The following is a 14,889-nucleotide window of genomic DNA, read 5'->3' on the forward strand; positions in this document are numbered from 1 at the left end:
TCTAAGTGTGCGTTCTCTAATTCTCTCCTTCTCTCTTTCTTTCTCTCTCTCGGAGGACCTGAGCCCTAGAACCATGCCCCAGGACTACCTGACATGATGACTCCTTGCTGTCCCCAGTCCACCTGGCCATGCTGCTGCTCCAGTTTCAACTGGCCTGGGCCCTAGGACCATGTCCCAGGACTACCTGACATGAGGACTCCTTGCTGTCCCCAGTCCACCTGGCCATGCTCCTGCTCCAGTTTCAACTGTTCTGCCTTACTATTATTCAACCATGCTGGTCATTTATGAACATTTGAACATCTTGGCCACGTTCTGTTATAATCTCCACCCGGCACAGCCAGAAGAGGACTGGCCACCCCACATATGCTCTCTCTAATTCTCTCTTTCTTTCTCTCTCTCGGAGGACCTGAGCCCTAGGACCGTGCCCCAGGACTACCTGACATGATGGCTCCTTGCTGTCCCCAGTCCACCTGACTGTGCTGCTGCTCCAGTTTCAACTGTTCTGCCTTATTATTATTTGACCATGCTGGTCATTTATGAACATTTGAACATCTTGGTCATGTTCTGTTATAATCTCTACCCAGCACAGCCAGAAGAGGACTGGCCACCCCACATAGCCCGGTTCCTCTCTAGGTTTCTTCCTAGGTTTTGGCCTTTCTAGGGAGTTTTTCCTAGCCACCGTGCTTTTACACCTGCATTGTTTGCTGTTTGGGGTTTTAGGCTGGGTTTCTGTACAGCACTTTGAGATATCTGATGTACGAAGGGCTATATAAATAAATTTGATTTGATTTGATTTACCTGGCTAACAACCATTTACCTGGCTCTGGCATCATCACCTCAGCATCCTGCTTGTAAGATGTCTGGTCCTACATTTTCACGTAGACCAAGTTGTGTGCTGTGGGATTTCATTTGGGAAACCTGAACCGACATTCATCTGGTTCATATCCGCAACACTCTCCTGGGGTGGCAGGAAAACGATGATAGCAGGCAGCCACATGACTGTATCATCTGGTGAGACGCTGCGTCCCGCTCACTGCGTCCCCTAGCGTCGCACATGATTGAAGAAAATAATCTGTGTGAGGGAAGCAAAATTCAACACAGCACCGGTCCTTTCCCCCCAAAACAGGAAGTGGGAACGATATCGCATAGAGTGAAAGCTCTTGCAGTACTCCACTGTCTGGACAAGCTATATTGTAAGTCTGGCGGAGTCGGTATTAACGTTAGTGGTGTTTTTACGCAAAGAGAAATTCAACCAAATAGAAGATTGATGTCATTTAGTGGAACGCAAAACGGCGGGTGAGTTGAGAGAACGTTGCGTTATCACGGTGCATTTGACCACAGACTTGCCCAACACTGACCGAGCAGCACAAAGCTAGCTAGTTAATGTGTAATGGCGGAGTGCTTGTAGCTAACTACGGGGTATGCTTAGTAGCCAACGGTGTAGCTAGCTAGCTGTCGCTGCCCAGTTTAGAAAATTGTTGGTTATATAGCTAGCTAAAAGCGCCGTTGGGTGATACGTTTATTTTTTTGAAAATCGATGTGAGTTGGTTACCTAGCTATCGATTAGTTAGCTCGCTAACTGTTGTTTTGCTAAGTTACAGTAGCTAACTACGAATGGTTGCTAGTTAACTAACGTTAAGCACAGCGACTTGAACAAAACTGTTGGATAACTAACTAGCCAACGTTAGCAAGTCAACAACATTAATTCAATCCACAAAGTTAACATTAATTGTAACGTTAGATGGCAAAGACTAAACTAACTTGTTAGCCTACGACCTCTGAACCCTGTAATTGATGTGGTAATTTAAGGGGCAACCTGCAGTTGCTACATCCATTTAAAAAATATATTTTTTAAATGATTTATTTAACCAGGTAGGCAAGTTGAGAACAAGTTCTCATTTACAATTACGATCTGGCCAAGATAAAGCAAAGCAGTTCGACACATACAACGACACAGAGTTACACATGGAGTAAAACAAACATACAGTCAATAATACAGTATAAACAAGTCTATACGATGTGAGCAAATGAGTTGAGATAAGGGAGGAAAGGCAAAAAAAGGCCATGGTGGCAAAGTAAATACAATATAGCAAGTAAAACACCGGAATGGTGGAATGTGCAAAGTAGAAATAAAATAATGATTTCCTGATTGTAGTAATTTAGTTCACCTAATTTCAGTTTGACAAAACAAGCAGGTACAATGTAGAGAATCATTGTACCATCTAATCCCCTGTGAAATATATTTTCCATAACAAAAAATATTGTATTTTCAGCTGTTTTTGAAGCTGGTGTATAAAACCAAATGTAAAAGACACAAAAACAAAACTTAAGAACAGGAAGCATCTACTGCTTAGATTTGCTTTCAAAGACAAATCTACAAGTAACGTACATTTTTTTGTTGTTGTAAATTTCCCCCCAATTTCGTGATATTACGATCATGTCTCATCGCAACTCCCCAACGGACTTGGGAGAGGCGAAGGTCAAGTCATGCATCCTCCGAAACATGACCTGCCAAACTGCGCTTCTTAAAACCTGCTCGTTAAACCCGGAAGCCAGCCACACCAATGTGTTGGTGTAAACACTGTTCAACTGACGACTGAAGTCAGCCTGCAGGTGCCTGGCCCACCACAAGGAGTCGCTGGAGTGCGATGAGCCAAGTCAAGCCCCCGTGGCCAAACCCTCCTCTAACCCAGACGACGCTGGGACATTTTTGTGCCGCCCCATTGGACTCCAGGTCACGGCCGGTTGTGACACCGCCTGGGATGGAACCCCAGGCTGTAGTGACGCCGCAATACTTAGACTGACATGTGAAATTGGTCGGTCACCTAAAACATTTTGCTCAACTTACATACACCAACAGAACCCAAAATCTTATTTCTTTTTTTTACGACATGGGAGTAAAACAAACACTGTATAGCCTCAAATGGTTAAAACTATCATTTGTATATCATAGATTTTTTCATCCGTAGCTCTGTCTGAGAGTTGTAAGGTCTACGTTTCTCCAGCACCCATCCCATCAGCTTTTCACAGAAATGGGTGGGGAGAGGCCTTGTGATGGCTGCTTTTGCACTGCCCTCCATTCTCCTTCTGCCCTCTGCTTCTCCAATCCCTTCCATTTACCATTGCCCTCTTTTTCTCCCTCCTTCACTATCTCCCCTGACTTTCTCTTTCACTACCCCTCCCCCTCTCTCTGTTCCCCCTCCCGCTCCCCTCTTTGTTCCCCAGTCGCCGTAGTAAATGGGACCAACCAGGCCCAGGTCCTGGTTCAGACCAGATGGGGGAGCCGGAGGCGGCTCCTACAGGGGCTCTGGACGCTGCAGCTGCTGTGGCAGCTAAGATCAACGCCATGCTGGTAGCCAAGGGCAAGCTCAAGCCCTCCCAGATAGGACCCTCTGGACCATCTGGACCCCCAGACAAGGTAATTGTCAGGAAACCTCTTACACTGAAAACATTAGAAACGCTTTCAGTCTCTCACTTGTAATCTGGCTTCTCTCTGTCTTCGTTGTCTGTCCCTCTCTCGCCTCCAAATTCTGTAATCCCCTCGCTCTTTGTCTCTCTCTTTTGGAGAGAGATATATTGTTGTAAATGTTAGCATACAGTACATAAAAATGAATCTTTGTCATCACCAGGTTGTGGGTGCAGGGAAGCCCCAGCCTCCTATGAAAGCGAAGGATGACCTGGTGGTGGCGGAGGTGGAGATCAACGACGTTCCTCTCCCCTGCCGGAACCTGCTGACCCGCGGACAGACACAGGACGAGGTGAGAGTCCATGACATCATTATGATCTTTAGACCCATTGATTGACAATCTGGTCAACAGTCAAACTTACTGCTATGTTTACCCAGCTCTTTCTCTGTGTGATACACACATGTACAGACTGGATCAGTGTCATGTAAACCAGTATGTTTACCCAGCTCTTTCTCTGTGTGATACACATGTACAGACTGAATCAGTGTCATGTAAACCAGTATGTTTACCCAGCTCTTTCTCTGTGTGATACACACATGTACAGACTGGATCAGTGTCATGTAGTAAACCAGTATGTTTACCCAGCTCTTTCTCTGTGTGATACACACACGAACAGACTGGATCAGTGTCATGTAAACCAGTATGGGACTGAAAATGTCTCACTTGAGGACAGTAAATGACCAGCTTCTTCTTCCTATTGTGTGAAGATCAGCAAAGTGAGCGGTGCTGCTGTGTCCACCAGGGGGCGATACATGGCAGCAGTGGAGAAGTACAAGGCTCCACAAGGGTGAGTCCTGCTTCACACCTTCTTTATTACCACACTGCTCTACCAAGGATGTTACTGGTATTTACTTTTCTCTATACAGACAAGTGGATCTGTTGTCTGATTGCATCATACAACCAAGTCTTAGGCTACTAACCGACTGCTTCTCTCTCTGTTGTCAGGGACCGACCCCTCTATCTCCACGTCCAGGGCCAGACCAGGGACCTTGTCGACAGTCAGTACATCTCTATTTACCTCACCTAATTTGATTAAGATTATCACCATTTCTGAACATCAGGATAACCAGGGTCCTTCTTTCCTGAGTTTCTATGTTGTGACGATCCAATCTCTCTCCAGGAGCTGTGAACCGCATCAAGGAGATCATCACTAACGGAGTGGTGAAGGCGGCCACCTCCTCCTACAGCGGAACCGGAGCCACAGTCCCAGTCTACCAACAACACAAACCCCTGCCCCCCTCACTGCCCCCCATCAATCACCATCACAGACCACACTTCCAGTCTGGGGTAAGCAGTGTTTTCCACAAGTACATAGAGTAGCCAGCCAAATAGAAAAAGTAGCCAGCCAGGGCAATTTTAATTTACTGAAAATGAATGAATTAGTTGTTTGGGGGTATGGTCTAGGCTTATATCAGGACTATTTTCTAAGTAAGGGAGCGTTTAACATGTCTTCTCTTGAGATGAAAGTCTTATTTACAGGGCCTCCCGGGTGGTGCAGTGATCTAGGGCTCTGCATCACAGTGCTAGCTGTGCCACCAGAGACTCTGTGTTCGTGCCCAGGCTCTGTCGCAGCCGGCCATGACCGGGAGGTCCATGGGGCGACGTCTGGGTTAGGGAGGGTTTGGCCGGTAGGGATGTCCTTGTCTCACCTCGCACTAGCGAATCCTGTGGCAGGCCGGGCGCAGTGCGCTCTAACCAAGGTCGCCAGGTGCACGGTGTTTCCTCCGACACATTGGTGTGGCTGGCTTCTGGGTTGGATGCGCGCTGTGTTAAGAAGCAGTGCGGCTTGGTTGGGTTGTGTATCGGAGGACACATGCTGAACAGCAAGTGTTGACTAGTTTATAAAAAAGTGTCAAACTGACTAAATAAAGCCATTCATAAATCATACAGCGTACACTGAGTGTCCATAAACCAGTTTATGAATGGCTTTATTTAGTCAGTTTGACACTTTTTTATAAACTAGTCAACACTTGCTGTTCAGTTGTCAATCAAAGCACAGTAAATAGTCTACTATGCACCACGACCCCATGTGGCTGTCTATGTGAAACACACAAAGGCAAATACTGTGTCCTCTACGTGGGGCGCTACCGCGTACGCACTCCATGTGGGGCGCTACCGCGTACGCACTCCACGTGGGTGCTACCGCGTACGCACTCTACGTGGGGCGCTACCGCGTACGCACTCTACGTGGGGCGCTACCGCGTACGCACTCTACGTGGGGCGCTACCGCGTACGCACTCTACGTGGGGCGCTACCGCGTACGCACGCTACGTGGGGCGCTACCGCGTACGCAGGCTACGTGGGGCGCTACCGCGTACGCAGGCTACATGGGGCGCTACCGCGTACGCAGGCTCGTGGGCGCGCGTACGCAGGCTACGTGGGGCGCTACCGCGTACGCAGGCTACGTGGGGCGCTACCGCGTACGCAGGCTACGTGGGGCGCTACCGCGTACGCAGGCTACGTGGGGCGCTACCGCGTACGCAGGCTACGTGGGGCGCTACCGCGTACGCAGGCTACGTGGGGCGCTACCGCGTACGCAGGCTCGTGGGGCGCTACCGGGCAGGCTACGTGGGGCGCTACCGCGTACGCAGGCTACGTGGGGCGCTACCGCGTACGCAGGCTACGTGGGGCGCTACCCCGTACGCACTCTACGTGGGGCGCTACCCCGTACGCACTCTACGTGGGGCGCTACCCCGTACGCAGGCTACGTGGGGGCGCTACCGCGTACGCAGGCTACGTGGGGCGCTACCCCGTACGCAGGCTACGTGGGGCGCTACCGCGTACGCAGGCTACGTGGGGCGCTGCCGCGTACGCACTCTACGTGGGGCGCTGCCGCGTACGCACTCTACGTGGGGCGCTGCCGCGTACGCAGGCTACGTGGGGCGCTGCCGCGTACGCAGGCTACGTGGGGCGCTGCCGCGTACGCAGGCTCGTGGGCGCTACCGGCGCAGGCTACGTGGGGCGCTACCGCGTACGCAGGCTACGTGGGGCGCTACCGCGTACGCAGGCTACGTGGGGCGCTACCGCGTACGCAGGCTACGCGGGGCGTTACAGTGTGGGGCGTTACCTCGTCCGTCCACTGCGTGGGGCGTTACAGTGTGGGGCGTTATCTCGTCCGTCCACTGCGTGGGGCGTTACAGTGTGGTGCGTTACCTCGTCCGTCCACTGCGTGGGGCGTTACCGCGTACGCAGGCTACGTGGGGCGTTACCGTGTGGGGCGTTACCTCGTCCGTCCACTGCGTGGGGCGTTACCGCGTACGCAGGCTACGTGGGGCGTTACCGTGTGGGGCGTTACCTCGTCCGTCCACTGCGTGGGGCGTTACCGTGTAGTGCGTTATCTCGTCCGTCCACTGCGTGGGGCGTTACAGTGTGGTGCGTTACCTCGTCCGTCCACTGCGTGGGGCGTTACCGCGTACGCAGGCTACGTGGGGCGTTACCGTGTGGGGCGTTACCTCGTCCGTCCACTGCGTGGGGCGTGCAAATTCACTAGCATCATGCTCTCTCCTTCCCTGTGTAAAGAAATTAGACTGCAACCAACCACAGTGCACACACATTGTACAGGGAGGCGGGACAGACAGCACATTGCGTTTCCCTGTCATCGCTCGCTTTGTGACTGATGGGCACCTATCCTATCAATAGATTGCTAGAAGATGCATATCGTTCACTCTATCCAGAGGAGGCTCGGCGGACTAGTGAATTGAAACCTTTAAATGAAAAGTAGCCTAGTTAATATGAAGTGGAAGAAGTAGGTGGCTGAAAATGAGTCTGTAACCGGCTGATTAGCTGACGGCGCTAATAAGAAAAGAGTTTGTGTGTTTGTCAATGTCATTGAATGTCAACTCACATCCATATCCTTTCAGATGCACTATGTGCAGGAAAAGTTGTTTGTGGGTCTGGAGCATGCCATCCAGGGCTTCTCAGTGAAGGAGAGGGTGGAAGGGCCAGGCAGCTCCTACCTGCAGCACATCCAGGGTGAGACTGGGGCCAAGGTCTTCCTCAGGGGGAAGGGATCAGGCTGTCTGGAGCCCGCCTCTGGTCGAGAGGCCTTCGAACCGATGTACATCTACATCAGGTAAGTAGCAGTATTAATAGATTGTCTGGGGGAGTAAAGTCCATGTTGATTTGTATTAGCTCAGAGACACAGAGCTTAGACACCAGGCACACATGAACTCCTCTCTCTTCCCCAGTCATCCCAAACCAGAGGGCCTTGCTGCAGCGAAGACCCTGTGTGACAACCTTCTGCAGACTGTGAGTGTCTAATGGTTTACTGACTGGCACTCTGTTCTCTGTACACTGCTCTACTTTCACTTAAACCCTGTTTCAAGCTGTCCCATGTGAAGTGCATTGTATTATGTAGCTGGGCTCTGTTTGCCATGTGGATCTGTGACTGTTCTCTCTTCCCTCCAGGTTCATGCAGAGTATTCTGTCTTCCTCAACCAGATGAGTGTCATGATGCCTACTCCCGGTACAGACTCTGGCTGTCTTTCTCTTTTACAGCCTCTACAATGTGTCAACGTACTGACGTGTTCCTCTTCCTCTCCTCCTCCAGGCTTTATGCAGCCCCCCATGGCCAACGGGATGCCCCCCCAGCCCCCTTACTACCCCCCATCGGGGTACCAGCCCAGCTACCCCCTCCCTGTACCTCCCCCTCAGCCCATTCCTCCCCCTATGCTGTCCCCCTCCCATTCCCCCTGGGCTGCCCGCCGGTCTCCCCCTCCCAACCGGTACACCCTCCCCCTGCACCTGTCACTTTACCACAGGTAAGACTGGTCAATCAGATTTAGACTTGTATGGACCTATAATACAGTACATTGAGACTATTACATCAGAGTTATGAAACTAGAAAAACATTTTCTTGTTAGGCTGTATATATATATGATGTGTTCAACATGCATTACATTTACATTTAAGTTGCTTTTTTTGTCCCCAGACTCTCCCACCTTCACCTTTCCCACCCACTGCTCCGGTTCCGCCCAAAGCTCCGCCTCCTGTCGTCTCAGCCAATCCGCCGCATAAAAGACGCTTCACTGAGGAGGTGCCAGACGAGAGTGACAGCGGTCTGCTGGGATACCAGGTGATTTCCCATTGTTTTATTCTTCCACCTTATGTGCTGCCTTCATCCAGTCTGTCCCTTCTGCTTCTGTTGTCTTCCTGTCTTTTCTCATCTTCTGTCCATGTATCTGATATCTGTTCCTCTTTCTGTTAGACTCAATTCATTATGATTCTCTTGTCTGTAATTCTGTGAGTCCCTGTCTGCATTCTGTGGAAACGGTTTGCTTGTTGAGTGAGTGAGATTGAATGGGTCTAAGTGTCTGTTCAGTGTCAGCTTGTTATGATCTTAGATCTTATGACGTTCATTGAAAAGCATTGTAACCATAGCTGTTATTATCTGAGTCCATGTATTATTGGATTTATAGAACTTTCAGATTCTGGAGATTCTGGAAAGGTATTGTTGGATAATCATCAAATGTACTTCAATTTATTTATTTTTTTACCTTTTATTTTACTAGGCAAGTCAGTTAAGAACAAATTCTTATTTTCAATGACTGCCTAGGAACAGTATATTGTTCCTAGGCCGTCAGTATATATTGAAATTATTGCAGGTAAGATATCAGTATCATGGCAAGGAAACAAAACATGAAACGGATGAACTTTTTTAGGAAAACGGCCCTAATGTTGGAAACAACCATCGTTATGTTGTCCCCCAGAGTCATTAGATTTATTTTCCAGGCTATAGCACATTATGTTTTACATACAGCAGGTTTTTAAAGGACCAAAGTGTTTGGTCTGCTTCCTGTTTTAATTTTTGCCCTGGAAAAAATATTGCAATACAAGTGTCGTCACAGGCCTAATTTAAATGTGTCCTCTTGATTTAACGATGTGTTACTTTAATACAGTCCATTCCTATTTTTGGATTATGTGCAATCAGAGCATGCATCAACTTAAAATAATAGTTTTATTCTCAGCTGCTTAAATAAGGTGTAGTGAAAAGGAAAATGTTTTGGAATAATAACTTTGCAGTTCAGTTCCATTCAATAGTTTAGATAACTACATGCTTGTAGGCCTACTATTAATAATAGTGATTTAGGGGAGGATGTGTGCTAATGCGCCTGTGTGTTTTTCTGCTCATAGCATGGACCCATTCATATGACTAATTTAGGTGCAGGCTTCCCTGTGGGCAGCCCCGGCCCAGAGGCTTCAGGACCCCCGCCACCGAGTTCCTCCGGGCCGCCGAGGGAGAGGGACAGGTACGAGATGAGGGGGCCACGAGTCGCTCTCCTTTATAACAGTGTCCTTCATCCCAGATGCTGGACACACCGTGTGTGCAGGCTTGTGTTTGCTTGTGATTGATATTGTGCAACACTGACTCCTTCCCTCTCTCTCGCTCCTTCCCTGCCTCCCTCTCTTTCTCTCCAGCAGTAGGCAGCTGATGCCTCCACCACCCATTCCAATGAACGGAGGCATGACACCCAAGATGGAGGAGAGGAGGCTGCTGCAAGGCCCCCTGGGTAAGGGCCCCACCCCATGTAACCCCCTGACTCCTCCCCATCCATGGCCTCAGCCATAAAGCACGCTGCCCACCCCCCGGCCTCTTGGCTGTCAGTAGTCAGAGTCAAATAGCATTTTGCATGCAGACATGCTGTTCTAACACGAGACAGAACAGGTTCTAGCAGATTACATCAGACAGGCATAGTGTTCCTCGATAAGTTCTGCTTTGAAAGTCGGTCAGTCAGTTCAGAATTCTGAACTGGGCAAAGCTTCGATCCCCCACTGCCTCAGGTAACTCTGTCGTTGATCCTAAGTCAACCCCTAGCCCTAGGCACTGTGTAGGTCTGAGAGTATTTTATAGGTCTAAGCAAGATGTAGACAATTACAATTGGCCTGTAGAAGAGTAAGGCTGATTTATTACCATACTGCTAGGAGGTGTCTAGGGATGGATTTCAGATTGGGAGTCCCCCTCTCTAACTGGTGCTGTCCCCTCGCTGCCCGTCCCTTTCTGATGACGTCATCAGACAGGAGTGTCTGTGCCCGTGTTTGACTCCCTCACTAACAAGACTCTCTCTTTTTTTGTGTTCTTTCTCTGTGTTTTTCTTCTCTTCCATGTCTCTCTGGGTGGGATGCCGGATGGGGGTGGGGCTCTTCTCCTGTGGCGTTGTCCTGCATCGTGATTGGACGGCCCTAACGCTGCCGCTCCCCACCGACCAATGACTGCCACTGCTGACCCATACCCCTCCTCCTCTACCTAACTCACAACTGCTGCCAAACACAATGCAATCTATTAACTTTCTCTCCCTATCTGTTGGTAAACAATTGACTTCCAACGGTTGTTTTTGAAACCTTTGTGCTGGTCTTTGGTTGTGTTCTTTCTCTCTCTCTGTGTGTCTCCCCTCTCTCTCCCGCACCCCTCTCCTTTCTCCCTCATTCCTCCCTCTTTCTCCCACTGTTTTTCCCTCTCTCTCATCTCTCTCAGATCCCTCAGTGAAGAGGATGAAGACGGGGCTCGTGGCGTACGCTGGTGACTCCTCGGACGAAGAGGAGGACCACTCCACCCCCAAAACCTTGGGGGCAGGTAACCATGGTAACATCGCTGGGGAAACCCACTCCACCCCCACGTCATCCCCGGGCTGGACTCTGGGGTACCGCTGCCCCCCTCCGCCTCCCCAACGTGCCAAAACACAGCAGGCACAGTCACAGCAGCCCATGCCCTTCTGGATGGCCCCATAACACAGGAGTATTAAACCTCATACCGTCCCCTGACACCTAGGGCCTTTTGGAGGGTCCCATAATGATGTTTTACACCCCAAACTGAGCCCCGGTCCCCCCCTCTTCCCCTGAACCATCACTCCTACCTACTCCTCTACTTGATAGAATTTATTTTGTGATGACTTAGATTTCGTTAAAACAGTTTTGTCATGCGCTCAGCAGTAAAGCAGTGTGTGTGTAAAACGGACTAAACAGACCGGCTGGCTGATACAAAGAGAACAGACTCAACCAGCCAACCAGGAGACTGACGGACTGGATACATGGTGACAAGCAGCAAGATGCCCCAGACTTCCACACAGATTCAAGTGTACTCTGAACTCTGTATAGGAGAGACAGCTGAGGAACAGACACACATGGAGGGTAATAGTGCCCTGTTTTTGGTTGATTTGGAACGTGTCCACTCCTGGTTTTACTAGTGTAGAAAAGCACTGAGGTAGAAGAGATTTCAATGCATTCTAAGTTATTTCTTTGTTAAAAAAATCTATTTCCCCCATCCCCATTTTCTTTCTTGGTCCATATCTTAGTCAAATCTCCCTCTTCCTTCCTTGAGTACAGATCATACAAACATGCTCGTTGGACTTTTTATCAAATGCAATTGACTCAACTATTCTAATGTTTTTGTGGAATAAATTAGCATTATCTCTGTGTATGAGAGTTTATTTCAAGACTGGTTTGACAGATCATGCAATAGAGAGAGAATGGGTTGTTTAACTGACTGAATCTGTCTTAAACAACCCACAATCTGAATCAACTAACAAGAAATCATCTTTACCTGTTCTGTTATATCACACATTCCTTGGTTATGTTCTCAAAATATTCTACGAGGACACCTGTTAAATTTCAATGTATTGGTTCAACAACACCAGTGTGTATAAAGAAGGGGACTGAGCCCAGTAGACTACATTAAATCTGAAGAGACATGGTTTCAAATTGACGGGTGTTGTAGCTTGGCTTGTGTTGCTGTACTGTCTGTCTGGGACATGGGCTCAGGGGGAGAGTGGAGGGGACAGAGAGAAGAATATCACTGAACAGGCTCACAGAGATGGATGAAAGAGCAAGGAGAGTCATGCTCAATAGTCGACCACCCAGCCTGATATCTGGACTGAGCTAAAGGTGCTGAGGAACATGGTGGTGGAACAGAGAGTGGAGCTGAGGAACATGGTGGTGGAACAGAGTGAAGCTGAGAAACATGGTGGTGGAACAGAGAGTGGAGCTGAGGAACATGGTGGTGGAACAGAGAGTGGAGCTGAGGAACATGGTGGTGGAACAGAGAGTGGAGCTGAGGAACATGGTGGGGGACCTGAGGAACATGGTGGTGGAACAGAGAGTGGAGCTGAGGAACATGGTGGTGGAACAGAGAGTGGAGCTGAGGAACATGGTGGTGGAACAGAGAGTGGAGCTGAGGAACATGGTGGTGGAACAGAGAGTGGAGCTGAGGAACATGGTGGTGGAACAGAGAATGAAGCTGAGAAACATGGTGGTGGAACAGAGAGTGGAGCTGAGGAACATGGTGGTGGAACAGAGAGTGGAGCTGAGGAACATGGTGGTGGAGCTGAGGAACATGGTGGTGGAACAGAGAGTGGAGCTTAGGAACATGGTGGTGGAACAGAGAGTGGAGCTGAGGAACATGGTGGTGGAACAGAGAGTGGAGCTGAGGAACATGGTGGTGGAACAGAGAGTGGAGCTGAGGAACATGGTGGTGGAACAGAGAGTGGAGCTGAGGAACATGGTGGGGGACCTGAGGAACATGGTGGTGGAACAGAGAGTGGAGCTGAGGAACATGGTGGTGGAACAGAGAGTGGAGCTGAGGAACATGGTGGTGGAACAGAGAGTGGAGCTGAGGAACATGGTGGTGGAACAGAGAGTGGAGCTGAGGAACATGGTGGTGGAACAGAGAGTGGAGCTGAGGAACATGGTGGTGGAACAGAGAGTGAAGCTGAGGAAACATGGTGGTGGAACAGAGAGTGGAGCTGAGGAACATGGTGGAACAGAGAGGAGCTGAGGAACATGGTGGAACAGAGAGTGGAGCTGAGGAACATGGTGGTGGAGCTGAGGAACATGGTGGTGGAACAGAGAGTGGAGCTGAGGAACATGGTGGTGGAACAGAGTGGAGCTGAGGAACATGGTGGTGGAACAGAGAGTGGAGCTGAGGAACATGGTGGTGGAACAGAGAGTGGAGCTGAGGAACATGGTGGTGGAACAGAGAGTGGAGCTGAGGAACGTGGTGGAGCTGAGGAACATGGTGGTGGAACGGAGAGTGGAGCTGAGGAACATGGTGGTGGAACAGAGAGTGGAGCTGAGGAACATGGTGGTGGAACAGAGAGTGGAGCTGAGTATCACTAAGACTGAACTGCAGTTCTACAAGAACAAGGTGGAGGAATTGGAGAGACAGAACACAGGTAAAGTAAGACAGCTGTATCTAATGTGATTACTGTAATCAGCAGAGTAGTGGTGTGTTGAATTCAACAGTTTCTTTGTGTGATATTGTAGAATTTCAGGAACAGAGTGAGAGCCAGGTAGAAGAGACAGAGAATGCAGGTAATGTAGAGATTTAAATAATACAGTATGTAAAGAGGATGTTATATATTTGGTCCAAATCAGACAAGGAACAGGTTCCCTGAGGAAAATGGTTCCTATATTAGTGGAATTTCAGCCCAGAGCGGCTACAGGTAGCCGACTGCTTGTTTACACACTAATCTACATGTATAAACACACATGTCCAATGAGACCAGATACAGACAGAGTCCAACATCACTAACAGGCTGCTCCAGTGTCTGGTGGCTTTGAGAGACTGATAGTGAGGATCTGTTATTCCTCTGATGCAGGTGTCTTCAGTGCTCCAGTGTCTGGTGGCTTTGAGAGACTGACCGTGTTGATCTGTTATTCCTCTGATGCAGGTGTCTTCAGTGCTCCAGTGTCTGGTGGCTTTGAGAGACTGACCGTGTTGATCTGTTATTCCTCTGATGCAGGTGTCTTCAGTGCTCCAGTGTCTGGTGGCTTTGAGAGACTGACCGTGTTGATCTGTTATTCCTCTGATGCAGGTGTCTTCAGTGCTCCAGTGTCTGGTGGCTTTGAGAGACTGACCGTGTTGATCTGTTATTCCTCTGATGCAGGTGTCTTCAGTGCTCCAGTGTCTGGTGGCTTTGAGAGACTGACCGTGTTGATCTGTTATTCCTCTGATGCAGGTGTCTTCAGTGCTCCAGTGTCTGGTGGCTTTGAGAGACTGACCGTGTTGATCTGTTATTCCTCTGATGCAGGTGTCTTCAGTGCTCCAGTGTCTGGTGGCTTTGAGAGACTGACCGTGTTGATCTGTTATTCCTCTGATGCAGGTGTCTTCAGTGCTCCAGTGTCTGGTGGCTTTGAGAGACCGACCGTGTTGATCTGTTATTCCTCTGATGCAGGTGTCTTCAGTGCTCCAGTGTCTGGTGGCTTTGAGAGACCGACCGTGTTGATCTGTTATTCCTCTGATGCAGGTGTCTTCAGTGCTCCAGTGTCTGGTGGCTTTGAGAGACTGACCGTGTTGATCTGTTATTCCTCTGATGCAGGTGTCTTCAGTGCTCTAGTGTCTGGTGGCTTTGAGAGACCGACCGTGTTGATCTGTTATTCCTCTGATGCAGGTGTCTTCAGTGCTCCAGTGAGAGGAGTACATGGACTTTGG

General features: G+C 49.4%; 1 protein-coding gene across 8 annotated transcripts; it reads left to right on the forward strand.

Annotated features, from left to right (window-relative positions):
- Positions 1-1,048: 1,048 nt before the first annotated feature.
- Positions 1,049-11,878, forward strand: khdc4 (KH domain containing 4, pre-mRNA splicing factor). Of its 8 annotated transcripts, none has more exons than XM_046303188.1 (14): positions 1,086-1,296; positions 3,226-3,418; positions 3,630-3,758; positions 4,175-4,254; positions 4,413-4,465; positions 4,588-4,754; positions 7,328-7,539; positions 7,655-7,715; positions 7,875-7,932; positions 8,017-8,212; positions 8,379-8,541; positions 9,600-9,715; positions 9,885-9,976; positions 10,939-11,878. In XM_046303188.1, exons 1-14 carry the CDS (start codon positions 1,268-1,270, stop codon positions 11,190-11,192), a joined length of 1,803 nt encoding a protein of 600 aa, XP_046159144.1. In that variant the 5' UTR covers positions 1,086-1,267; the 3' UTR covers positions 11,193-11,878. The 8 variants fall into 8 exon arrangements, 4 of the variants coding, with proteins under 4 accessions (XP_046159143.1, XP_046159144.1, XP_046159140.1 ...); XR_006832229.1 differs by having other exon boundaries at positions 1,092-1,296; positions 8,017-8,227; positions 8,398-8,541; ... (1 more) ...; positions 9,888-9,976; positions 10,939-10,992; XR_006832228.1 differs by having other exon boundaries at positions 1,092-1,296; positions 8,017-8,227; positions 8,398-8,541; positions 9,628-9,715; positions 10,939-10,988.
- The last annotated feature ends 3,011 nt before the right edge of the window (positions 11,879-14,889 follow it).

The sequence above is a fragment of the Oncorhynchus gorbuscha genome, linkage group LG15, assembly GCF_021184085.1.
Source record: "Oncorhynchus gorbuscha isolate QuinsamMale2020 ecotype Even-year linkage group LG15, OgorEven_v1.0, whole genome shotgun sequence".
Lineage (NCBI taxonomy): Eukaryota > Metazoa > Chordata > Actinopteri > Salmoniformes > Salmonidae > Oncorhynchus > Oncorhynchus gorbuscha.

Bases quoted from the DNA above. Each gene is read 5' to 3' on its own strand.
- khdc4 (XM_046303188.1), top strand. From the start codon at position 1,268: ATGTCATTTAGTGGAACGCAAAACGGCGG. The intron at 1,297-3,225 runs GTGAGTTGAGAG...TTTGTTCCCCAG, and splicing joins AGTGGAACGCAAAACGGCGG to TCGCCGTAGTAAATGGGACC. The intron at 4,466-4,587 runs GTCAGTACATCT...ATCTCTCTCCAG, and splicing joins GACCAGGGACCTTGTCGACA to GAGCTGTGAACCGCATCAAG.